General features: G+C 40.3%; 1 protein-coding gene across 2 annotated transcripts in view; it reads right to left on the bottom strand.

Annotated features, from left to right (window-relative positions):
* Mtr (5-methyltetrahydrofolate-homocysteine methyltransferase) overlaps nucleotides 1-24,095 on the bottom strand; it is a 76,836-nt gene extending 52,741 nt beyond the window's left edge. The window contains exons 1-12 of one of the 2 annotated variants that reach the window (XM_041630724.1): nucleotides 23,886-24,095; nucleotides 21,619-21,708; nucleotides 20,260-20,329; nucleotides 18,021-18,113; nucleotides 16,937-17,043; nucleotides 12,890-12,952; nucleotides 12,005-12,099; nucleotides 9,723-9,823; nucleotides 8,064-8,125; nucleotides 6,722-6,789; nucleotides 4,057-4,136; nucleotides 465-577 (exon numbers count right to left, since the gene is read on the bottom strand). In XM_041630724.1, the coding sequence (XP_041486658.1) occupies nucleotides 465-577; nucleotides 4,057-4,136; nucleotides 6,722-6,789; nucleotides 8,064-8,125; nucleotides 9,723-9,823; nucleotides 12,005-12,099; nucleotides 12,890-12,952; nucleotides 16,937-17,043; nucleotides 18,021-18,113; nucleotides 20,260-20,329; nucleotides 21,619-21,708; nucleotides 23,886-24,095 (1,152 nt within the window). Of the gene's footprint in view, nucleotides 1-464; nucleotides 578-4,056; nucleotides 4,137-6,721; nucleotides 6,790-8,063; nucleotides 8,126-9,722; nucleotides 9,824-12,004; nucleotides 12,100-12,889; nucleotides 12,953-16,936; nucleotides 17,044-18,020; nucleotides 18,114-20,259; nucleotides 20,330-21,618; nucleotides 21,709-23,885 lie in introns of those variants that run through there. The other variant, XM_041630725.1, reaches the window with a different exon arrangement.
* Between the last annotated feature and the right edge of the window lie 3,179 nt (nucleotides 24,096-27,274).

The raw sequence follows: 27,274 nt of genomic DNA, 5'->3' as shown, positions 1-27,274 counted from the left end.
TCCATCTCCTAGGGATCCAATGTCCTTCTGGTCTTCTGGGTTCCAGGCACATACGTGGTATGCATACATTCATGTAAGCAAAACAGTCATTTGCATAATATGTAATTTAAAACAATGGAACTCCCCTGGTTTTCCCCATCCAGAGAAAGGTTTTAGAGAGGCCAAAATGGAGAGTATTCCCAAATATCCAAACTTACTGAACAATGAATGACTAGAAGCTGGATCCCTCCCAGTCATCTCACCCCATGCCCCAAATGCAATGCTTTCTGATTAGTAACAACAGCAGCTTCAAATCTTCAAAGCGTCATCGCCCCCGCAGCCCCACCTACCACCAGCTGCCATCAGCACCCTCACATACATCCTAGCAGCTCTGCAACAGCACCAGCCAGAACAAACACACTCTGCCGACATACAGTCTACCCAGAGGCAGGGCAATGCCCCGGGGGCCTCATGAAGATGCTCACGTCATAGTTTCCTGCCATGATGAGTTTAGCAAACTTCTTGGATCCTGCCACGTTACAGCGCTCTCCAATGTTAACAAAGTTGGTGTATGGTCCAATCCTGAAGGGCTCGAGACCTTAAAAGGAAAAGCATTTTGAAAAGTTCTTGAAAATGTACATGGATGACATGAAACAAAGTATTTTCAGTAAGAATGTCAAGCCCATCTGAGCAGATAGGACAGGAGATGACAGGGAAACAGGATCACAATCTTTTCTTTTCTGAACATTGAAGGGCTACTTGTTGCAACTCTGCTTACAATCAGATCTCCCAAGAAGAAACACAGCAGAGCTCTATGCTGTAAATACCCAGAGTGGGCTGAACCACATAGTCTCTCAAAAGAAAAGCCACCATCATTCTTATTTAACTAAGGCTCTGGGGCAAAAGTCATGAAGAAAACTTCAAAGGAGGACTGAGCTTGAGTACGCCTTGTGCATGCTGTTCCAATTGCTGTGAGTCATGTGTAACTACTCTGTTGTGTCTGGAAAATCCTGTCTCTTGATGCTACCCACAACTTCTGACAGTTATAAACTCTCTGCTCCACTTTCCCCTGAAAATCCCTGAGCCTAAGAGGGGCATGTTATGTCCCATTCAGAACTAGATGGAGGAAGTAGGCACAAGACCCCATCATGAGCTGAGACGTTATTGGCATCTGATAGCTGCTGGGAGACAGGGAAACAAGGAGATAAGGAAGGAAAGGGAAATAGAATGTGTGTCATTTTCTTTTCAAAACCCATGTGCAGCCAGGTAATGGTGGCACACACCTTTAATTCAAGCACTTAGGAGGCAGAGGCATGCAGATTTCTGTGAGTTCGAGGCCAACCTGGTCTACAGAGTAAGTTCCAAGACTGCACAGAGATACCCTGTCTCAAAAAAACAAACTAAAATTAGAAGAGTCAAAACTACATGGGCAACACCAACTAGGCTTGGAAGGCTGTAGAGTGCAGTGATTTGAATGTAATTGGCCCCTATAAACTCATTGGGAGTGGTACTATTAAGAGGTGTGACTTTGTTAGAGTGGGTGTGGCCTTGTTGAAGGAAGTGTGTCACTATGGAGGCAGGCTTTGTGGTCTCCTATGCTCAACATATGCTGATTGTCTCAGTTCACTTCTGTTGCCTGTGGATCAAGACACAAAATACTCAGCGGCTTCTTCAGCACCGTGTCTGCCTATACACTGCCATATCTCACCATGATGATAAGGGAGTAAATCTCTGAACTGTAAGCCAGCCAATCAAATTTTTTTCTTTATGAGAGTTGCCATGGTCATGGTTTCTCTTCATAGCATTTGAAACTCTACGACAAGGAGAAAACTAAAAACTGGGTAGGGAGGGATAGCAGAATAAAAAGGGTAGTTACTGGAAGAGTTGGGATATGTGTAAATCTGTTTAAAAAAAAATAGACTGTATGAAATTCTCAAAAAATAAATATTTTAAGAACAATAACAAAAAAAACCAAAAACAGGTAGTGGTAGTGCACACCTTTAATTTAAGCACTTGGGAGGAACAGGCTGTTAATTCAAGGTCAGCCTGGTCTATAAAGCAAGTTCTTGGACAGCCAGAGTTACACAGAGAAACCCATCTTGGGAGGGAAAAAAAAAGAATGTTGAATCAGGCATGGTGATTCATAGCTATAATCCCAGCACTCTGTAACTTGTAGGACTTTGAGGTCAACGTGTATACTATGCTTCAAAATCCTACCTCAAAAGAATTCTTTGTCTCTTTTTGCTCCAGTGCTGTTCTATCAGAAATCAACTTGCAGCTGCATGGAACAAATCTCTTCACCCATCATCAGAGTATTTGGAAGGTCTCAACAACATTGCATGTAGAAGATCCCATTAACAGTGCATGTGGAAGGACCTCATCAACAAAGTTTATGGAAAGTCAGCAGTGAACATGGAAGGTCATATCAACAGTGAATGTAGAAGGTCCCATCAACGGAGCATGCGGATGGTCACAACAACAGCATATGTGGAAGACCCAGTCAACAGTGACTGTGGAAGAGCACTCCATCTCTTTCACTGAAAGACCATGAACCTAAAACTAACACTGCCAAACTGGATGGTGAGGGAGGTCCACAGGAGCCACTGTGGTTGATCTTCCACCATGAGGCACCCAAGGCAGACCATTGGGCTTTGGCATATTATTATCTTATTTACTAAGGAGTAGCACCATCTTCCCTGGCACAGGCTAATTCAGAGGCAAGTCTCAGATAACACATGTAGATGCATTATACTCAGACAAAAAGCAAAAGATTGTGAAATGACTGTAGAAGAGGTTGTCAAACAGCCTTTGTTTTTAAAGTATTATAGAAAGCAGTCTCCCTGAATAGTCACAGGCAGGTTCTAGAGATGAAGGCCTTGGGTTCATCACTTATGTGATCACACAACCTGAGACAATCACACAATCTTTCAGCTTACAAATCAGTGATAGTCTCAACCTTACTTATCATAAAAATGAATTACACAAAATTAGCATCAGCTAATAGAGCTTCATAAAAAAAAAATGGCCTTTGAGTCCTTTGCCGAAGCATTACATGAAGAAGCTAGTATGAGAAAGAGGAAGATTATAATGGCCTGGGTAATTATAAAGATATTCCAGGCCATTATTTCACAGACTCAGGAAGCAATAACTTTCTACATTTACCATTTCTGACTTTTCTCATTGCTAATGAGCCTTGTGCCCCCTGACCTTTCACACAATCTGGAGGTTGTATACTAGCTAAATAGGAATGACAACCACTAAATGCTGAGGGTGCTTGTGTGATCTAATGGCATTCTACAAAGCACTTCTGATCTAGCAGCAATGACTCATCAGATACAGAAGCAATACTTCTCTTATTTACACACAGGTTAACGAAGTGTTTTTCAGATTGGACATAGTAGTACATGTAATTCTAGCACTCAGAAAGAGGAAACACGAGGATTGTTAGTTTGAAGCAGCCTTTGGCTATACAGTGAGACCTGTCTTTATACACCAACATTTCAGGAAAATAAAATTAAATTAAAAATCCAGGCATGATGATGCACACCTATAAGCCCAACAGTCAGGAGGCAGAGGCAGGTGGATCTATGAGGCCAGCCTGGTCTATGAAATGAGTTCCAGCACTGCCAGGGCTGCATAGAGAGACCAAAAATAAAATCAAGTCCCAAACAAACAGCAAATACAAGATTCTAACAATACTTGTTACATTGCCATTACAAAGCACTAGGCCTTAACCATTTGGAATTTTCAATACTTCCTATCAACTGAGTATTAAAACTTAGGCAATGACAAGGCTATGCTGTCTCTGTGCAGCAAAGACAAGCCCACTGACTCTCACTGTAAACAAGGGAGTATATCAGCAAGTCGCCTGCTCTTCATTCCTTTTTACCCTGGAATTAATCTCTCTACCCATCCTAGAAAAACAGAGTTCTTTAGTAAAATTTACCTAAGTGCCAAGGAAAATAACCACTCTTCTTTGACCTAATAAGTTTCTTGGCATAAATAATCACTTAGATATATACACATTAAATAGATCCTATAAATGGTTTGTTAAAAAACTACATCTTCATGACTTACCAGATAGTAACATATGTCCTTCAAAAACACTAGCTGGTGGAACTCTAGGTTTACAATTTTTCACAGCTTCAGCGATTTCCCTAAGTTAAAAAAGAAAACACTGTATTCATTAATTCAGAGTAACATGTATTTAATTAAGATAATTTCCAGCTATGAAAATAAGCCTGCATCAATACACCCATGTGCATAATGATATGCCTACTTAAATGTACAGCAGCAGTTACATCCTTCACTTCCTCAGCAGTGCTGGCTGTGCTATTTCTACCATCACAGACACGAGCTGGAGCTGCTGTGTGAGGTCTGCACAAACACAAACTGCAAACCAAAACCCTTTTCCTCCCCCCAGCCCACATGCAAAACACGTCCCCACTACCTAACCAACAGTTTAGCAACTTCAAAGAGAAGTTGGAGCTCTGAGAAATAACAGTAAATGTGCGCTTGGGGAGTTTGCTGGGTTGCTGGCAATGGAGAGAAGTCACTCCTGTGCACACAACAAGGAAGGAACAGAGAAATAGAGTTTGGACTCTTCAAAACATTACTCCTCAAAATGTGTTTCAGTTATCCACAGTCTCTTTAACATTGTCAATTTCTGCTTGATAAACCACAAAATCTAGCTTTCTCTATTTACTATCAGGCCCTATAGGCACTGCTCACTCTACTGTCCCCAAATTAGTATGTGGATGACTAAGTAAAAGCAGGAGTTATACAGATAGGTATAGATACCAACATACAAATACCCAAGTTATAACAACCTCTTTTTAAAGAGGAAGTGAACCAAAAAAATGAAGAGTCGGTCTGTGATCCAAAGATAAGATACTTCAACTACTGGTGAAGACATAACATAAAGGATATACAAACAATAGGAATGTAGGTATACTGCGCTAGAGTAGATGATGAGTACATACAAACCTTGGGTTCAATTAACAGCACCAAAAAGGTAAATATATAATAACTTTATAGTTATTTACAGTATATCATAGAAGCCAGGTGTAAAGGTGCACACCTTTAAGCCCAGCACTCAGAAGGCAGAAGCAGGCAGAGTTCTGTGAGGTCCAGGCCAGCCTAGTCTACACAGGAAGTTCCAGCCAAGACTTCTATCAGAGAAGTCAAGAAAAGTAGTTTAACAAAAACAAACAAAAAAAAGTATTGGGTAACTCAGCTAAAGAAATATATTATGTGCACATACACGGAACAGTAAGGGCTGGCTGAAAACACAATCACTGTTGACTCTATGGGAAATGGCTAAGACTCCTAATCTTTCTGAGAGCCACAAATGATCAGAATAAACATATCCATAACCAGCACTGTCATTTTTCACTCCTTCCTTCACACCGGCCCCTGAAAGCTTGAGTAAGCAATGACACACAGGACCAAGGAGGCTATTCCTCTAGACCTCAAGATGCTAGGTACTGTCTCTGTAGGAGAGAACCTAATGGAGACATGTGTTGCACCTAAGAACACCTAGTTGTCCTTTTGTGAGCATTCAAATTATCCACCTGGGAATATCCGGGTGGAGTCTTATATGGAGTTTACAATATTCCAGGGGTAGAAGTTCAGTGTCAGACAAAATAACAATGGCAAAATGGAAAATTATGGTACCTCTGAGATAGGTACATGACAGCTCACTGTAATTTTTCTGTACTACTTTAATTTTTAGAGTGTTTCTTTATATAAAACTGCTTTTGCTTGTATTTTTCATAATATGAAGTATTATCACTGCCATAGTAACGAGACGTACACAAAGAAACTGACTCTCACATCTGATAGACAGTCTGTGACTGAGGTGCTGATGGTGCTTCTTCTAAGTAAGGCCTCTCTCTCCCTGCGGCCTGCAGACTGCTGAAGTCTTGTGTCTACAGGATCTTTCACCTGTTCACTTGTATCTTGTTCTTGCACGGACACTGACTGTGCAGGATTATGGGCAGATCCACTTGTTCCTTCAACCACCTCCACACACAGTCACATTCCAAGTACCAAGGGTTAAGACTTAAACATACAAACTTGTGGGTAGAACAACTGAGCTGATAAGCACAGGAAATATTAGGTTGGACAAAGTGGCTCACAACTACATTCTCAATCCTCAGGAAGCTGAGACAGGTGGTGCCAAGAGTTTAAGGCCAACTTGAGCTATACAACAGGGTCTGTGCCAGTCAGAGCTACACAATGAGACCTTGTCTTGAGAAGAGAATAGAACAGAAAAGGGCAAAGAGGGCTATCAAAATGCCTCAAATGCCAGCACCCACAAAACTGGGTAGTTCACAAATACCTGCAATGCCAGCTACAAGAAATCCAATATCCATTCTAATGCCTACCTTTGTAGGCCCTGAAAACACACACATACATAGACACACACACACAAAAAATAAAAGGCCAGACATGATGGTATATGCTATAATCCCAGATTTGGGAAGCTAAGTCAAGAAGATTGCCATAGGTTCAAGGCCAGCCCGAGCTACCTACACATATTAAGTACCAGGCCAGTGTGAGCTACACAATAAGACAGACCCTGCCTCAAAGGCGCATAAAGAGAACTAGGGAGTAAATATGATCGAAATAATTATGTACATGTATAAAATTCTCCAAAAAATAATAAAAATATCATTAAAAGTTATCAACAAATAAAAGCAAACAAATTTTAAAGCAGGACAAAAGAGGTAACCATTACCTGATATGATTGGGTGTTGAACCACAGCAGCCACCAACTATATTCACCAAGCCATCCATAGCAAAGTCCTGTACTTAGGGAAAGTGAATTCATCTGAATTCAAAATTTACCAAAACAAACTCAGCATAAGAGCATTTACTTTCTATATTTCCTGAATAACTGAGATGATACTAAAGAGAGATAAACACATTTACTTGTATTTTAAATTAAAAACTGTCACAAGCCCTAGGTAAAAGATACACATAGGACATAGTACAGATACTATGAAACCTTTTACGTTGTCTGAAACACAGAAGTAATTTTATTTGCCTTTCTGATGAAAAGAAACTGGTTTTTACCCATATGACCACAATGAATATGAAATGGATAACATTTTCAAATGACATATGAGTATCAGTTTTTCAATTTAATTTAAATTTTTTTAAATAAAAAAATGAATGCCCTCTGTTACATTAGTCATGTTTCAAGCATTTCATCAAACACACAGGTAAGGCGCCATACTGATCAGCAGGGTCTGGAATAACCAGAGTCTAGTGAGTGAAGAGATAAAATAAAGAGGCTGAGAAAGCGGAGCACCAAGATTATCTACTTAAGATAATTGAAATTATAATCTCAGTACTCAGGAGACTAAGGCAGGAGAATCATGAGCTCAAAAGCAGTCTGGGCTATAGCAAAACCCTCAGTGGAAACAAACAAAAAAAGATAGTGAAATTATATGAACTGACTCAGAAATAATCTAAGAGAAAGCATCAGTGAGCCAAGATCTAGAAATTCAAAAACTGAAGGGAAACAGAGGCATCACGACATGAGTGCACTGAGCAACAGCAGCAGTGACACAGTCTCGTGATTCAAAGATGGCGAGTACACCCAAGAGAGGGAGGCACGTGGGCATCTAATTCACCCACCCCGCAGTCTCAAGTGAAGGAGAGGGGCAGCCATTATTTGATAGTGTTGAAGAAGGGACACTGTAGCGAGCTACGTGTCATTCAGTTTGGGGACGACTTCACTAGGAATTTTCCAATAGCTACCACTGCCAACCATTAAGTAAGCAGACGGTTAAGTCTGCCTTATGCTTCTACTACTTTCTCAGACTACCTAGACTTTATTTAGTTATTATATACAATATTTTGAAAGAAAATTATATTAAATCTAAATACCATCTTCCATCATGCATTTTGGCACATACTTCTATAACCCCAACTATTCAGGAGGTTGAGACTGAAGGACAACAAGTTTAAGAGCACCTTAGGCAAGAGAAACTGGATCTCAAAGTTAAATAATTAATTAATTAATTAAAATAACACTATCTATATTTTAAAACTGAAATTAATGGATCCCTGACCTTTAGGTGATTGGCCATCATGGATGGTGTTTCATCATAGTCACCAAAAGTATTGGGAAGACCTGAGAAAGGACATTTCAACCATTATTCAAAAGTATCTTAACAAATATCTAGGTGTTTTAAAATTTACACAATTCTCTATTGACACTCAAATTATAACTGCTTACAAAATGAATAATAATAATACAGTATTTACAGAACAGATAGCATAACAATAAGAACAAAATTTGAAGAACATTCACCTTTCTTTTACATGTTCACTCCCATTTGGAACAGAGTGCTCCAGCCTCCACCTCCGAACCCCTCACAATAAGATAAACTCATTCGTCTTACAAAACTGCTTGTGTGGAAGACACCCTGTACACAATCCCATAGCCTTTGAACTAATGAACATCTGACATGCAATGCAACCAAAAATAAGAAATACCAGCCTCCTTTAAATTAGTTAAATACTTCTACTGTATTTCAGATAGCATAAAAGGTTTCATAGTATCTGAAATATTTCCCATGTGTATCTTTTACCTAGAGCTTGTGACATCTTTGTTTCTAAAGTAAATGTTTATCTCTCTTTAGTATAACCTGATACCTTATCCTTTGACTATCTAGTTTCCTACTGGAGTCATGCCCTGCCCCTAATTACCAAAGGAATACCAAAGGAAAATAAAATAAAGTATGCATTTTTAAAGATGTATTTTGCTTAAATTTATGTGGCCTGGTGCCAAAGGGGTCAGAAGAGGGTGTCAGAGTTCCTGGACCTGGAGTTATGGATGGCTGTGAACCAACATATGGGGGCTGGATATTAATCCCAGGTCCTTGGCAAGAACAAGTGTTTTCAACCACTGAACCATCTGTCCAGACCATTTTTATGCATTTTAAAATGTATACACTTGAGGCTGGTGAGATGTGTTCAAGTCTCAAAACCCACAGTGGAAAGAGAGAATCAATTCCTAAAAGTTATCCTTTGACCTCCATATGCACGCCATAACACACAAGTAATTGCACCCACATATATAGATCATTTACACACATACTAATAAAAATATTTTAATTTTTTTAATGTATACATTTGGATAAGAATATGCAGAATATAACTTTTAGCCCTAATTAGCTGAATAGTACACAAAGTATCCCCTGGGAAACTTGGCCAGTCCCGACCACATTATCAACATTTCCTGGGAAGTTTGAGATCTACACGTTTGAAATTTTTAGGTGCCATCAACTAGAAATCTTAGTTTTTAAAATATAACTACCCACAATGCTTTTCTGCTAACAAATGAAATGGGGAAAGGACCCCTCTTATTTTGGCATCGCTCTAGCTATATTCACACGGTAAAACCCTTATTAGTGACAAAGCTAGACTAATTTCCTGAAGATACGCCCTAACTGAAACTGTTCTGCTGAGCAAAACTATTCTTTCAGGCTTAAGGGGAAGCACTAGTATAAAGCCAAATACTCAATTTTGTTTTGTTTTAGGCAAAATTCATGTTGAGTCTTAAAAAAACAGACACACTCGAGCCTCCCTCCTTCTCTCTCCCTCCCTCCACTATATGTATACACACACACCTTACAATATAAATTCTCCAAATTAAGCAATTATCCCAATTACCATGACTTGAATATATCAAGTTCTTTGCATGCAACGCCCCCTTATAAACACACCTGCATTTGGGTAACAGAGGACATAGGCTGTTGTACATTTTCCAATTGTTTCAATGAAAGGCCTCATTTCAGCTGCACCCAGAGCACAATTTAATCCAATGCTAAAAAAACAGTAAGCAGATTTCAGAAGCATCATCTGTCATTCAAAATATTTATGCATAAAAGTTATAATGAAGAGATGAATACGTATAGAAATCCAGGATTTTTGGTGAATAAAACTATTCCGTATGATCTTAAAATAGCAGATATGTGTCACTGCATATTTGCAAAGATCCACAGAATGTACAAAAGAGAGCTCTAACGTAGATTAGTATTCAGTTAATAATGTATTAATACCCTACCATACCAAGGCAAGATGTTAACAGGGAAAACTGGTGAAGTATGGGCAGGGAGGGAGTATAGAAAATTCTGCTTTCTGCTTGTTGTTGTTATTGTTGCATACCTGATCTAAAGCAAACACGATTCTCTGATCACTGATTTTCAACTGATCCTCACATCTCCCTTAAGACCGCTAAATCCAGGTCCAGGCATGATGGTAGATGTCAGCACTCGGGAGGCAGAGGCAGGAGGTCTCCACAATGCCACAGCAAGTGTGAGACCAGTCTAAGCTTCAGGAGATGCTGACTCAAAAACAAACACATAAAAAGGGGGCTGCAAGGTCCCATGCATGGTTAACTTACAACTGAACAGACCTTTCCAGTTTAGATATTTTACCAGTGCATTTGGAAGCTTTCATCGTAGGTCACTAGGGTGTTATGGGTAAGAATGGCCCTCAGAGGTGCACATATATCAGTTGGTGAAACTGGGAAAGTATAGGAGATCTGGCCTCATTTGAAGAGGAATGTCACAGGAGGAAGACTTCAAGGTTTCTTAAGACTTTCATCATTCTCTGCCTAGTGGTTTGGTCTCAAGATGGGAGCTCTCAACTACTGCTCCAGCACCACGCCTGTCTGCTGCCATGATCTCTACCATGATGTTCAGGAACTCTAATAGTCTGAAACTGCAAGCCCTAAATTAAGTGCTTTCTTTTATAAATTGTCTTGGTCATGGTGTTTTATCACAGCAAGAAAAAAGTAACCAAGACAGCTACTGTAATATGGATTCAGCATATTGCAAATAACACTGTAAATCATTGTGTTATCAACTAGTAAGGTTGTTTGAATGTTTTCCAAACTTAGTTCCAATGCTAATTTTCTTTTCCACAGTTGACATTACCCAGTCAATCAGTCTTCAACTACAAGTACCTAGAGATAAGAAGCAAGTAATTCCCACTCAATTCTTAGAGTTCTAATAAAGTTCAAATGAAATATCACATACGGACATTCCTTATCAACTATCCAGTTCTCGTACTGACATTAAGTCACTCTGACACATCCATGTATCCTGCCTATCTACTTAGCAAACTCTGGCTCATGTCAACATAGTTCAGATGTTACCATGTCTAAAGAGCCATCTCTGAGTCCTACAAGGACCTACCACTACATACAGCCAGATTTCCTTCACTATTTCTGTACAGCACCATCTGTTTCATCATTTGTATTTGGAGAGAGGGAATACAAGGGAGGCATGTACATCTGGAAGTTAGAGGACAGTCTGCAGGTATGGGTTCTCGCCTACCATGTGGGTCCTGGTGATCAAATCAGGTCACCAAGCTTAGCAGCAAGCACCTTCACCTAGTGAGTCACGTTTTACGTTCTCATTTAGTGAAGTGTTTCTCTTTAATGTGGACTACTTCACTTGGCCAGAATTCCAGGACAATAGCTGGATTTCAATGAATGATAAATGAATAATACAGGATTCTACTGCTCGTTGTTAACAAAGAGTCTGTGATAACAGTCAATCATTAAATAACAGTTTCTCATGTTGACTCTTTTCAATGACTGCTAACTTCTATATAAAAGATAAAAACCTGACCTTTAACATCCCTACTTTATTTTACTCCAGACTGCTTCTGCTGTTCCACAAATTGAGAGGGACACTGCCGTAACACTTGCAATCACTGTTCTGAAAATGTCAACTGAGCGTTAATAGCCTAAAATCCAGACAAGCACAGTCTTAAATTCTAAACAGACTCACAGCACACACTTAACTGCCTAGAAGAGAACTCTCCTGATATCAGTGTGACCTATTTATTCCGGAAGCCTTGAAGCCCTTAAGTCTCAGAGACTAGAGGAAATCCAGTGCACCATGGCAATGATGTAGTAGAAACACAGAAGCAAGGCCTTTCTGGGGCCATTTTATGTGCTCCCAGTAAAAGTGCCCCAAATGAAAGAGTCACTCACCACAGTGGGTCTGAATGAGACACGCTGATGACAAATGCCTCTCCTGTCTGGCCAGAAAGAGTCCGTCCACTTTTATCAACAATGGTCCCAGAAATCTGAATTAACAATGTAAACAGATCAACAATACAGACCCTGGTAAAGAGTATGGTCACAAAGACAAAGTGAAACAAGCCAGTGGAGTTCTTCATTCTTTCATGAGGAAGAAAAATGGCAGAATGGATATAATCAACTAACTGATTATAGGACCTGATCTAAAAAATTTTTTAATGTATACATTTGGATAAGAATATGCAGAATATAATTTTTAGCCCTAATTAGCTGAATAGTACACAAAGTATCCCCTGGGAAACTTGGCCAGTCCCGACCACATTATCAATATTTCCTGGGAAGTTTGAGATCTACATATGTCTGAAATTTTTAGGTGCCATCAACTAGAAATCTTAGTTTTTAAAATATAACTACCCACAATGCTTTTCTGCTAGCAAATGAAATGGGGAAAGGATCCCTCTTATTTTGGCATCGCTCTGGCTATATTCACACGGCAAAACCCATATTAGTGACAAAACCCTTATTAGTCTTTTGAAGGACAAAGGCAAGAAAACCCTAGTATAAATCATATGCCCACACACATTCCTCTACAAGCCCTAGAGAGACAGCTGTCAAGGCTTTGACCTCTTTTGGACAGCCTATCCTCCATCAGACACATCTAGGCTAGTTATCTCTCCAGAGGTAGGTAGCTATGGATAGCAGGGAGGTGAACAGAAGGGTAGTTTCTAAAAGATACTCTACTATTCCAGGAAGGAAAAACCTACACAAAAGCCCTAATTACAAAAGAATTTTTTTAAAGAGGGAGAGGGATTGTCAGGTACATATTTAAGAACTTACAAAGATAGGTCGGGGAGGAGCATAATTCTCTTCAAAGAGTTTCTGGAGTGCAAACAAGGCTGCCTATTAAAAAAAAAAAACAAGAAAAATACATTATTTCTGTGAAATGCCCAACGTTAACTAACTGCCTGATCACAACACCCCTTCCCAAGACCTCTTCAGGCAGGGAAGGCCCTAAGCTGAAGAAAGGGAATCTGCCCTACATGCCTAACATCCCTTCTCAAGTGTAACACGGTACATGCTAACCAATGCTCAGGTAAGGGAATCTCAAGTATAACACAGTACATTCTAAACAAGGCTCAGATAAGGGAATCTTAACCAACATTCAGATAAGGAAAATTCAAGTGTAACACAGTACATGCTAACAAATGCTGTGTAAGGAAACATCATATTTAACACTGTACATGCTAAGCAATCCTCAGGTAAGGGAATCTCATGTGTAACACTCACTGTACATGCTAACCAATGCTCAGGTAAGGGAATCTCATGTGTAACACGTACATGCTAACCAAAGCTCAGGTAAGGGAATCTCATGTGTAACAGTGTACATGCTAACCAATGCTCAGGTAAGGGAATCTCATGTGTAACACGGTACATGCTAACCAATGCTCAGGTAAGGGAATCTCATGTGTAACACGGTACATGCTAACCAATGCTCAGGTAAGGGAATCTCATGTGTAACAGTATACATGCTAACCAATGCTCAGGTAAGGGAATCTCAAGTGTAACACATACATGCTAATCAATGCTCAGGTAAGGAAATCTCAAGTGTAACAGTGTACATGCTAATCAATGCTCAGGTAAGGAAATCTCAAGTGTAACACGGTACATGCTAACCAATGCTTAGGTAGGGAACCTCAAGTGTAACATAGTACAGGCTAACAAATGCTGTATAAGGAAACATCATATTTAACACTGTACATGCTAAGCAATCCTCAGGTAAGGTAACACTATACACTCCAATGAATGCTCAAATATAGGAAAAGCTCTGTAGTGGAACCCTGCCTAGCATGGTGCACAAGGTTCGAGGTTCAACCCCAGAATCATAAAAAAATAAAAAATAAAAACATGAGTTTACCAACAAACTAGTTATTTCTTCTGAAGAGGAGCTGAAGAGCTAACTTTTCTTTCTTTCCTCCCTCAATTAAAATAAATTAACTACAACAATGTCCTGCCTATTTTGTCAACGGCAGTCATAAGAACCACAGATGTACATCACTAGAAAAGTCATCGTGAGCTTGGGTTATAACTACTCCTCTCTGTTAAAAGTCCATGTTTAAGCTTCAAGCAGTGATCTTCTTTCTACTTCTTCTTCCTTGTATTAGTCACCATGTGAAGATGAACACATCTGTAATTGGAATGCAACTTGTCATTAATTCAACCTTTTCCAGTAGTGGGGGGTTTTTGTTTTTTGTTTGTTTGTCTCTTTGTTTTCCCCAAGGAAAGCTCTTAAGACAACAATATTAATGCTGGTGTGGTGATGTACACCTCCAATGCCAATACTTGAAAGACTGAGGCAGAGGGACCTCAGGTTTCAGGACAGCCTATGAGACCAGTTCTAGGTTAGTCTGGGCTACATAGTAAGACTGTCACATAAACAAACTGGAATTACTATTTTAGAACTACAAAAAAAAAAAAAATCAATCCTTTAAATTTTTTGTTATTGTTGGTTTTTGTTGTTGTTGCTTTTTGGGGTTTTAAATTTTTTTTTATTTTTGTTGTTTTTCCAGACATGGTTTTGCTGTATAGCTCTTGCCACTCTGGACCAAACTAGCCTTGAATTCAGAGATCTGCCTGAACCTACCTTCTGAGTACTAGGATTAAAGGTGTGCGCCACCACCACCTGGCAGTCCCTTAAAATCTTTTGTTTGTTTTTTATTTTGTTTTTTCAAGAATGAGTTTCTCTGTGTAACAGCCCTGGCTGTCCTGGAATTCTCTTGGTAAACTAGGCTAGCCTCAAACACACAGAGATCTGCCTGCCTCTGCCTTCTGAGTGTTGTCATTAAAGGCATGCGCCACCACTGCCCAGCTTTGAGCCACCACTGCCTAACTGTGTAAGATTTTATAACCTTAAAATCTTATGGAAAACAAATACATCAGAATAGGCAGAAAAGTTCTAGGTAAAAGGATGGGATTAGTAAAAGGGGCTAAGCCTACCAGTCACTCAAGCTATTCTAAAGCTGCAGCAACCAATACAGTAATGCCACAAGAACAGAGTTCTGGAAAGGAATATAGAATTTAGGGTATCTTAGTCAAGGTTTCCATTGTTGTGCTTAAACACCATGACCAAAAGCAACTTAGGAAATGGTTTATCTGGCTTACAGGTTACAGTCCATCAAAGGAGAAGCCAAAGCAGGAACTTGGGAACAAGAACTTGGGGACAGGAACTAAAGCAGAGACCATGGAGGAATACTGCTTACTCGTTTACTCCCCATGCCTTAGTAAGTCTCCTTATATAATGCAGGACCATCTGCCACAGGGTGGCACCACCCACAGTAGGGCCCTCACATATCAACCATACACTTTCTTACAGGCCAATCTGATGGAAACATTTTCTCAGCTGACATTCCCTCTTCCCAAATGACCCTGACTTATACAAAGCTGACAACAAAAACAGGACAGGCCGTCTTATGCATCTTTCATGTCATTGAGAAATAATAAAGTATTTTGGGCTAGAGAGATGGTTCAGCAGTTAAATGCACAGGTTGCTTACAGATGACCCAGCTTCAATTCCCACCACCTATATGATGGTTCAAAACCTTCTGCAACCCCCTATGGGCATCAGGTACATACATGGTGCACAAACATGCATGCAAGCAAAAACACATAAACACATAAAATGAAAAAAAAATTAATGAAAAATGAAGATAGTATTGGGAAAATGAAATAATCTTACACTAATGTCTTCATACTACAGCCTACTTCATACTACAAAATAAATTCCAAATATATCATTAGAAAAACTTCTAGTATAAAAAAGAATATATGGGGCCTGAAAGATGATTCAGTGGGTAAAGGCACCTGCTGCCAAGCCTGACAACCTAAGGTTTGATCAAGGGAAACAAAGAAGTGACTCCCCAAGCTGTCCAGGGACAAACACTGATGCACTGTGGAACTCACCTACTCACACACATACACACATGTATCCAAAATAAAGGGTTAAAAATTCTTATACATATCAAAGATAATCAGTTGATGAAACACTTGCCTTACAAGCATGAGGACCTGAATTCAATCCCTAAAACACACTTTAAAAGCTGGTGATAAACACTTGCAATCCCAGTTTTAGGGAGGTAGAAACAGAAGGCTCCCTGGGGCTTACTCGCTATTGGAGAGATCCAGAACAATGAGAAACCATTTTAAAGGAGACAGGTGGCATCTTTAAAGATCTAAGGATTCCTGAGGATGACACCCAAGCTTACCCTCCATCTTTACACATGCATACATACATGTATCTAAATAATCACTCTCATGTGAAACTGCGTAATATATAGCCCACACATTTCAAAACTTAAAAATCCAGTAGCTTATCTTTTCCATCAAATTTTAAAAAACTATCCTAGTGCTTTACAGTCTTGCCTGGCTACCCACGTACCCAATAAAAACAACACTGTGCTTCTTTCCAGTTGCACATCTGCTAGTTCCATGGTTAGGAGAACACACACTGCTCTTCCAGACAGCCCAAGTTTTATTCCCAGCAACCATATCAGGCAGCTCCAGCTATAGGTGGAATCAGATGCTTCTAGACTCTGAACATCTAGGCATCTGAACTCTAGGCATCTGTACTGACGTGCAGATACCCAGACACACACATAATTTTTAAAATTCCAAAACAAAACAAAAAGAGCAGAGGACATAAATCAAAGAAAAGGAAGTATGATTTCTAGACTCAGGTGTGGTGCACATGAAAGAGTCAATCAGAGAAAGACTAAAACAGAGCAAACACAAGAAACTTACTTAAATTCAATAGTAGCTATTATTATCTTCTAACTGTAGAGGAGTCTTCACAACCCCTCCATCATCCCACTCCATTTGCCCCTCACTTACTTTGGCATTGGCTGTATCGAAAATAGTTTCAATGAGTAAGATATCCACACCACCATCCAGCAGTCCTTTGGCCTGCTCCTGGTATGCTTCAACAAGCTCATCAAATGCTGCAGAAAACAAATCACAGTCAGCGCATCAGAAACCCCCACCTTCTGAATGACACCAGGGTGTGCCAAGCTCAAGGCTGCACCTGTGAAACAATGAACGTTTACAATGTAATTGCTTAAGGGCAACACTTTGTGTAAAAACCAAACACAGTGGTAGGAAATAATCAACAAAGTTATCCTAAAATTCTGCCATGAGCCCCCCACTTCTCACATGAGCTACGAGTGAGAAGATACATTAAGTGGTTAACTGTGTACTCTATTCTCAACATCTTTTAAATAAAAACATCAATCACTCTTTCCATAAATCATCTTAACACATTAAGAGACAAATCTAAGAAACAGGATTTAGGGGCTAGAGAGATGGCTCAGCAGTTAAGAGTACTTGCCACTCTTCCAGCGGACCAGAGAGAACGCAGCACCCACTGCCTATATAGGCTTCAACTGCCTATAATTCCAGTTCCAGATGACTCAATACCTCATCTGGACTTTACAGACGCACACGTGCGCGCGCACACACACACAAGTAAAAAATACAACATAATAAAATAAAAGAGATCTGAAAATATCACAGGCTAAATCTATAATAAAAAGTTATAAATTTCACTGCCCCTCACCCCCAGTTCAGAGAAGCCACCTCTCCAGAGGACATTTTTTTTTTTGTTGTAACTGTTTTTTCGAGACAGGGTTTCTCTGTAGCTTTGGAGCCTGTCCTGGAACTAGCTCTTGTAGACCAGACTGGCCTCAAACTCACAGAGATCCGCCTGCCTCTGCCTCCCGAGTGCTGGGATTGAAGGCATATGCTACCACCGCCCAGCCAGAAGACAATACTTTAGAGTATTTCAGGTTATTTCAGTATTTACTATTGTAAGCCTTTGACACAGACACAGTCACAATTCTGAGGTCTCACTTTGTAGACTTATAGATTGCTAAAGCACTTCACCAAGGTCCATGATCTACAGTATGTAATGAATACTCACTGACATTCCTATAATCTGGCCTTTCCACAGATGGGGAGACAGAAAGCGTCTTGTTAGTAGGGCCCAGAGCTCCAGCCACAAACCTCTTGATTCCTTTGGGAAAAGAAAAAAACAAAAGGTGTGAAATCACAATCTGCTCAAACTTTTTGGTATAAATCCTCAAACTCAAGGATCAAGTGCAGTAACACAAACCTATAATCTCAGTTCTAAGGAGTCAGAAGCAAGTCTGTGAGTTGGAGGTTGACCTGGGCTACCTACTAGGAATCCAACCCAAAATAAAATAAAAAGGGCTGGGACTGAGACTTAGTGGTAAAGTGCTTGCTTACCACACTCAAGGCACTCATCCTGGTTCAACTCCCCCAGTAAAGAAAAAAGGGGGTGAGGGCGACTTTTCCTTGACAATAAGGCTATAATCCTCTATAGTTCAGAAACCTAAAAAGTCCTAAAAGCCTAATTTTTTCAAAATTCATTTGAAACAAAACTACTGAACTAATTAATAAAAGGCTATTTAATTTTTATGTCACTGAGATGAGAGATTCTCTTAACATGTTTGTTCATGACTAGGAAAATCACACAATAAAAGGGATATGTACATATTATATTCAAAAGAACTCTCAAACTTCAAATCCAAGTATTCTACATGCACCCTTTCTATTACAGCTGTGTTTTGGCATACTTTCTCCCTATTCTTAAGAAGGACCCAAAGTCTTGAATTTAACAAGGTGCCTCACATTAGAACATAATGTGAAATGCTTTATGGTACTACACTGCAGGCTTTTCACTAGAGTAAATACTATATTAGAGTTAATAATTAAAAAGCCTGGAATTCCAGTATGAAGCAGAATGAATATTGCTCTAGTCAGTTCTTTAAAACACACACACACACACACACACACACACACACACACACAAAATCTTGCCTCGGGGTTAGAGAGAGGATTCAATGGTTAAGAGAATTGGCTGTTCTTCCAGAGGACCTGTTTTCAATTCCCAACACATGGCAGCTCTCAACTGTCTATAATTCTAGTTCCAGGTGACTTGGCACACTCGCACAGAAATATATGCAGGCAAAACATCAATGCACATAAAATAAAGATAAATAAATCTTTTTTAAAAAATCTTGCCTCTAGGCCAGAAGTAAACTTGTTTCTGTAGCAGCCTGGAAAGTTGTGCTCACATACATATCAGAACAAAAGCCAGGAGTCCTAGAACTCATTACTTGGTGATTAGTAGCATAATCTGGACTGTGCTTTACAATACACAGGAGAAGACTGCCAACTAGCTAATGACGGCTGGGCATGACAGCACACTTCGGGGATTCTAGCACATGGGAGGTAGAGGCAGGAGGATCAAGAGTTCAAGGTCCTCCTCTGCAACACTGGTTGAGATCAGCCTTGGGCTCCAAGCCTGCCTCAAAACAAACAGAGAAAAAAAGAAATTATTTCAGCCTATGAAAAGGTTCTTTATCTTTCCCAGTGCTGAATAATAGCGTTGACAGGTACCACCTCTCTGTTGCGGTAACGGGCTCTGCAAGTCCATGAACTTAAACATCTCTCAGAAACAGATTTCCTTGTAAACTGCTTTGGTCTTCTTCATTAGTATGCTGTCAGTTACTTCCTAACAATTTCTTCCCATCGTTCCTGCTGGCAATGACTGCACACTTCCAAATCTTTCAGGGCTCAATATATTTCTTCTACTGCTTTCCCTGTCTCAAAGCCTCCCACTAGCAGCGTTCTGATGGCAGCTAGCCAGAGGCTGGTTATTTCAAGAACCACTTTAGTCCCAGCAAGATGAAATCAAATGCTATATCCTTCTGTCAGCCAGGAAGAGCAATTGGGTCATCAGTAGTCTTCATGAGAAAATGCTCAAAAGGCAATCACTGCTTAAGTAAGTCAGGCATGGAGAATAAGGCAGCTTTTGAAGGATAAGATCAAATACTCAAATAATAATCAAAATCAAACCAGCCAGTTGCTATTTAATAACCCAGTGATGTGCCTAGCTACCAAGTCAGGCTATGAGCATCATCAGGGTAAAAGAGAAAACCCTGAACCGGAGGTCCACAGGGACAGTGTCACTTCAGAGACACTGAATGCTTCTCTATGGTACGATGGGAAGTACCCTGCGAACAAGTAGATTATCTGCTCCCAAGCCAAACATGATGTGAAGGAAAACTGCACATCAGAGTTGAGAACATCAAAGAACTTGTGTGTGTGCCACAAAGAAAGAGAATATCCCTTACCTGTCTGCAGAGTTATCTCCTCAGCAGCTCTTCTGGCCACATCTGCAGAGCACTTGTTCATCCGGTAGGCCTAACATATCAACCACTGAAGTTAGTCTGCCCTGCTTTTCCTCCATTCAGCAAGGTATCTGTAACTAGCTAATTCTTAGTTGAACTCGTCTGAGTGAAACTATCCACTGTAAGGCTGATATCTGCACATCTACAAGGTCAAATAAGTTGATATAGCAAATAGTCCACAAACTGATAAAATATTTTAACTCAGATGTGGTAGCCTATAATCTTAGCACTGGGGAAAGCTAAGAGGGTGAATTTAAAAGTTTGCCAAGGCTGTCTTGATATGCTGTCTTGAAAAAAAATAAGAGGAAAAAGTATTCGAATGGGAAAAGCAACATTCAAGAGAGGAAACCTAAGATTAAGAGTGCAGTTCTCATGGCAGATTTTCTTGGCCCTGATTTTATTACTGGACGATGATGGGAAGAAGCAGTTCTAAACTTTCTGTGCATTATTAACACCTTAAAAATCCTGTCAGTAGTGGTGGCACATGCCTTTAATCCCAGCACTGGGGGGGGGGGGGGGGGGCAGGCAGATCTCTGAATTCAAGGACAGCCTGGTATATGACATGAGTTCCAGAACTACACAGAGATACCCTGTCTCTGGAAGAAAAAAATACAATAAAGCGGCCTGGAGAGATGGACCACTAATTAAGAGCATTGAATGCTCTTCTAGAGGACCTGAGTTCAATTCCCAGCATGCACATGGTAGTTTACAATCACCTGCTAATCCAGTTCCAGGAGACCCAATACCCTCTTCTGGCTTCCACAGGCACCAAGCACACTCATAAGTACACAGATATATATGCAAACAAAATAATAATTTCATATGAAAATGACTCACATATGCAAAGCAGTCTACAAGTGATGGGACCCTTCAGAAGCTGTTCATACATCAACAAGTGTTCCTAGATTTGTGATCTGCATCAAGTCCTTTAACCACTTTGGCACCTCAAATTGTGCAATTAACAAACCAGAATATCCTGAAAACAGGATTGGGTGCACTGTGGCTCACAGCCCATCTAGTTGTCCATTTCTGCACTGGAACAGCCACAGCCATTTACTTCCATGTACAGGTTCACAGTCAGTGATCCTGCCTTTACCAAAGGATCCTGTTAGTTGACTATTACTTGCCCCCAAAAGCCAGCTGCAATGATGGGCTGCTACCCTAATAAGCAGAAGAGGTTCCAGCCATGATCCCTGAGAATTAGGATTAGAATGACAGCCACTTCAAGCGGTTCAGTCACTAGCAATCTCCAGTGCAATAGATACTAATACGCCATAAGCATATTAGACAGAAAAGTCTCACCAAGTGTTCAAGGCCATAGTCAGCTTGGGCAATACAAGTGCTGCTGAAAGTGTTTGTTTCAATGATATCTGCTCCAGCCAGCAAGTATTCCTGCAACAAAATAGAGTAAGTCAGCTACTGTGAACTTGAGAGTCCATGGCCCCAATAATAAACACATCTTTTCATTTTGTCACCAAACATAAAAGACAATACCCTCAAGACTAGAGATGCAAGCAGGTAGAAGGATTTCACAGAAAGACATACGTAAGACCAGCACATAAATTCAAACAAAAATAATACATTAAGTTATGTAAGTTTAGTTACATTCCTTAAATTCTGGTTTTTTTGTTTTAATTTTTGGGGTTTTGTTGCTGCTGCTGTTTTTAAGGGAAAAAACATACAAACTTCAAGGGGCAGTGGCTAGGCAATAACTAGAATCCTGCCTGTCAAGTTCCTTAAAGTTTCTGAGTATTGAACTCCTCATCTAAAGTATTAACACCATTTTCTGCCAACAGTCTATACGGTAATATCAGCCAGGACTTCAAGTGGCTGGCACACCCTGGGCACTCAGGAGCCACCAGCTCTGTTCTCCACATCTTGGTACTTTAACATAACTGATATGCACTGAGAACTGCACTGCCCCTAAGAAATCAAATTCTGGGTATGTTTTTTTCGGTCTGCACCTCCTATTCCTATATTTGCAACCTACCTGGAACACTGAGAACTTAATACCATACCACTCTGCCTGTTTAACCTGCCTTCCTAGTTTCTCTTTCTGGACAACATCTCCATCTCAGTCTGACCCAGTATGGGCTTCTTTATTTTCTAACAGTGAACAAACTTAGTCTTTCCTAAGCTGATGTTTGCAGAACTGAAAATGAAAGCCAAGATGAGCACATTTATAATAGTGGTCATCAAGAGAGAGATAACTGGTCTTGGTGAGTTCCCAGTAGAACATCCCCATTGTCTTAGTGTGTGGGTGCACCCCTCGCAGTCCTGAGTTCCTTGCTCGTGCTCCTGATTGGACCTTGAGATTTCAGTCCTGTGCTCCAATGTGGGTCTCTGTCTCTGTCTCCTTTCATCGCTTGCTGAAGGTTAATATTCAGGAGGATGCCTATATGTTTTTCTTTGGTTTCTCCTTATTTAGCTTCTCTAGGATCCCTAATTATAGGCTCAATGTCCTGGGTCTGGAAAAGCCTGGGATAAAACCGGACTCGCTGAACATAGCGGACAATGAGGACTACTGAGAACTCAAGAACAATGGCAATGGGTTTCTGATCCTACTGCACGCACTGGCTTTGTGGGAGCCTAGGCAGTTTGGATGCCCAACTTACTAGACCTGGATGGAGGTGGGGGTTCCTTGGACTTCCCACAGGACAGGGAACCCTGATTGCTTTTCGGGCTGGGGGGGGACTTAATTGGGGAGGGGGAAGGAAATGGGAGGCGGTGGCGGGGAAGAGACAGAAATCTTTAATAAATAAATAAATTTAAAAAAAAGAGAGAGAGATAACTAAAGTAACTTTATTACATGTCATATGGCACCTAAAAAGCCACCGTGTATGTCTATGACATGGGGAGGCCACCAAAGCACCACTGAATAGGAAAGCACAGGGTGTAAAGCATATTGCTATGATCTGAATGCAAAATGTACTTAGACTCATGTTTAAGGACTTGGTCCCAACTGGTAGCACTGTTTCAGGAGGTTGCAGAACCCTTAGGAAGTGGGCCAACCTGGAGGAAGGAGGGTACTACCCAGTCTCTCTGCTCCCTGATCAGCACACAGTAACATGATCAATGTCATGTAACAATTAACTGCTCCCTCCACCATAAACACTACCATACCTTTCTGCCACAATGCACTGTACCCTCTCTCTGAGCCAGATAGATAGATAGATAGATAGATAGATAGATAGATAGGAAGGAAGGAATGTTGTTGCTTGAGTCATCTGTGAATTTCTATAGCAACACAAACTTAGACACCATCTTCCAGTGTATCTTCACAGGGTATTAATAAGCAAACATGAGACTCCTAATTTGTTTCAGGATTTATGGCTTTTTAACTAAAGTCTAAATGCTACAAAGGCCAAAACAAAAAACCAACCTCCCTCTGTCATCTGCTTATCCCAACTGACCAACTAACACAGAGTGTAACTTACCTGGTGTGAAATACCTGCTTTTTTAATAAATCACATCCTTTTCCCATATTCTCTAGAGTACAAGTCATGACAGTCTGAGCCTGATACATGAAATAACCTGAACGAATGCTTAAGAGCCTGGAAATAACTCACCTTATGAATTTGGTAAATAATATCAGGTTGAGTTATACTTAAGATGTCATTGTTGCCTTTCAGCGGCCTGGTGTGATCTTTAAATTCTTGACCTTGGAAACTTTCTTCATTCAGTTTGTACTGCTGGATCATGGTCCCCATTCCACCATCTAGCACCATAATCCTCTTCTTAAGAATGGCTTCAATCTCATCCTTCAGGGTTTTCTTCATCTCTCCTTTAAAGAAAGTAAAAATTGACTTCAAAAAATGAAAAAGAAAGCTATGTAGGGGATGTAGGTAAGTGGTAGACTCATGTGTAAGACCACTGTGTTTGCCCCAGCACCACAAAGAGGGAAAAAGGTAAGAAGCAGGGAGAAAAGGATTAGGAGAGATAAAGGATACATGAAGGGGAAATTCAGAGTAATTCATAACTCACAATATAGAGTAAGTAGATCTTATGAACTTAGTTACTACAGCATTAGAAAATTTGCTGCTTCCTTGTTTGGTTTTGTTTTGGGTTTTTGTTTTTTTTGAGGGGGGTTGTTTGTTTGTTTGTTTGTTTTGGTTTTTTTGAGACGGGTTTTCTCTGTGTAGCCCTGGCTGTCATGGAACTCACTCTGTAGACCAAGCTGGCCTCAAACGCAGAGATTCACCTATAGGCTTAGTTACTTCTGCTTCAAAGTTCAGAGAAAGTCAACAATGTTTAAGGGGAATAAACCTAGGCCAGGCTGCAGACATCCTCAGAACTCTTGTTAATTCTGTAAAGCTTTTACAGTTGAAAACGCTGACAATTCCAACCTGACCTTTAAAGCATTAGCTTCCACCATCACCTATCCACCTACTGCCACACCACAGGATTTTCCTCACTCATCTCTGCTCTGTCTATGAAATAACCTCCTACCACCCTCAAGCTTCTCACCTCTCCCATGCACTCAGGAAAGGCCCCAATTCCAGCCCTTCCCAACCTTATGGTCTAGTTTCTAAGAACTATTGGACGGTCACAAAGGAGGCTGACTGGAATGAGCCCACACCAAACCTCATCTTTTCAGCACCTCCAGCATCTGCTGATTCGACCTCTGCTCTACTTTAGTACCAAGTCCTTCTCATCCTCTTCACTCTACAAGTGATTAACCTAATCCTGTGCAAATGTCTTCTGTTGGAAGCACCTCAAGTTCCTCCTAAGGCTGGGGGTTCTTTCCTTGTCCATGTACCTATGACGATGTGAATGTAAAATGTACTAAAAACCTCAGGCATTTGAACACTTGGTGGTGCTGTTAGGGGAGCTTTAGGAGAGGCTGCCTTGCTGCAGCTAGTATGTCACTGGGGATGGGCTTTGAGAGTACACAGTCATACTCCTTTCTCTGCATCCTGCTTGTGGCTCCTGCAGCAATGCCTGTCACTTGCTGCCACGCCTCCCCACCACAATGGACTCATTGCAACCCTTCCTTCTGTAGGCAAGCAACAGTAAGTAGTAACAGAGCACCAACAGAGTGTATGCTCAGTAATACCCCAATCTACTTCCCATGGCCCCCTTCTCACCTCCAACATGCAGATTCCTCACCTTCCTGATACAGTTTCCTCTTCTGTCACTCTTCAGAAATTACTTTCTATAGTCAACAATAACCTACTGGTTACTGAAGACACGAATCTAAGGCCCAAGTTTCAAACTACCCACCTGACATCTTCTCCCAGAATACCCAACAGCTTCTCAATCTAATTTTCAAAAACAATCTTGCTGTATTGTTTCACTTCCCTATTTCTGTGAATGACAATGTCCTTTCCAGAAATGCAAACTCCAAATCTCAATATTATCTGACACTTCTTCTCACTGAAAACAACCACCTGTCTATTTGGATCACGAGCTCTACCAGTGTGGCCTCTAAAATAAATCCCACTATACCAAGCATACTCTACTAGTGAGATCCAATCTTAGTCCTCTTCAGGAAGGGCACTTTCATAACCTGAAAAAAAAAAAAACAAAAAAAAAACCTAGCGTAGATAATAAACTTGTTTTGTTTCTACAGACAAAAACAAAGGTCTCAAGCAGCCCAAACTCACTATGTAGCTACCTCAAATTCCTGACCTGCTACCTCTCTCTCCCAAATGCTGGGATTTACACATGTGCCACCATATTTGGCTATATTCACTGAAAGTGATAAAACACTTTCTAAGAACAAAGTTAAGATCCCGTGAGCCAACCAAAAGAAATCACTTCATGAAAATACAAAGAAAAAGTAAGGCGGAATTAAGCCTATCTAACAAATGATAAGAAATAGCCCAGTCATTCCAGGTTATAATAAAAGCAAATTCAGATGTAGTACCACTTTGGCAATCTCCCAATGTCAATGTCCCATCAACTAGTAAATACTGACTCTGGTATGATTACACTAAAAATGGCAAGGTGACAAAAGGCAAGTCATCTGGGTTTTAGTCTCAGATTCTCTAAGCAGCTACAGGATTTTAGATAAGTCTTCCCCAGTTCAGTAAAATGGAAAAATATCATCCCTGCATTCATCAACAAAACTGTTTATAAAAGACTGTGTGTTAACAGCTGAACCTCTGAAGTAACATGTCATTAAATGAGACATCTAAGCTTGATATAAAATAAAAATTTGTTAATTATTCCTACTATCATACTACTATTATCACTAACTCTAAAGGCTTTCTATTAACAAGGCCAAAGCTATTAAAAAAGCAGTTTCTAAGTCTAAAGAAGTGGCTTATTTTCAGGTTTGGAAATGAACATCAATCTCGTAGAACGAAAACAACAGTCTGTGAAAACAACTAAAACATATTCCAAATGAGAAAAATGAGGACCAAAAACCTTATCTATATCCCCGATTGATAAAGTTGTAATTCACCCTAGAATGAGACCATATGAGCACAGGGTGTGACATTAGGAGAAAGATCACCCATGTGGAATTTCTCTAAGAATGATACTCAGACTTCCTAGGGGAAAAAAGTGCAATCTTTTCCACAGATAATAAGACATGGCTTTTGGCACCAGGCAAAGAATCAATCATTATTCTATTATTTACATGTCTTTCTCTGTATAGCTCGGCCACTGAGCAAGTGCATACATGTAGTAAATCAAACTGTGCAGATTGCCTTCATTTTCATGCAAATACTTGAAGCCAGGCATGGAGACATGCACCTTTAGTCTCAGCAATCAGGAGGCAGAAGCAGGCAAATCTCTGAGTTAGAAGCCAGCCTGGCCTACAGAGCAGGTTCCAGACTGATTGAGCTACACAAAAACATCCTTCCGGGCGTAGGGACCGGGATGGGTGGGGAGCAGAAATGGTATTTTTCAATGGGGTCTCTACTGTACTCACATTTCAATCAAGAAATATGAGCTTTATTTTTTTTTTCAGTCTTAAAAGACATTTCACTCCCATAAAATAATTCAGTCC

Source organism: Microtus oregoni, unplaced genomic scaffold (genome assembly GCF_018167655.1).
Source record: "Microtus oregoni isolate MIOR12 unplaced genomic scaffold, Mior012 000035F_ref0000213, whole genome shotgun sequence".
Lineage (NCBI taxonomy): Eukaryota > Metazoa > Chordata > Mammalia > Rodentia > Cricetidae > Microtus > Microtus oregoni.
This window is presented reverse-complemented; position numbering and strand designations above follow the sequence as displayed.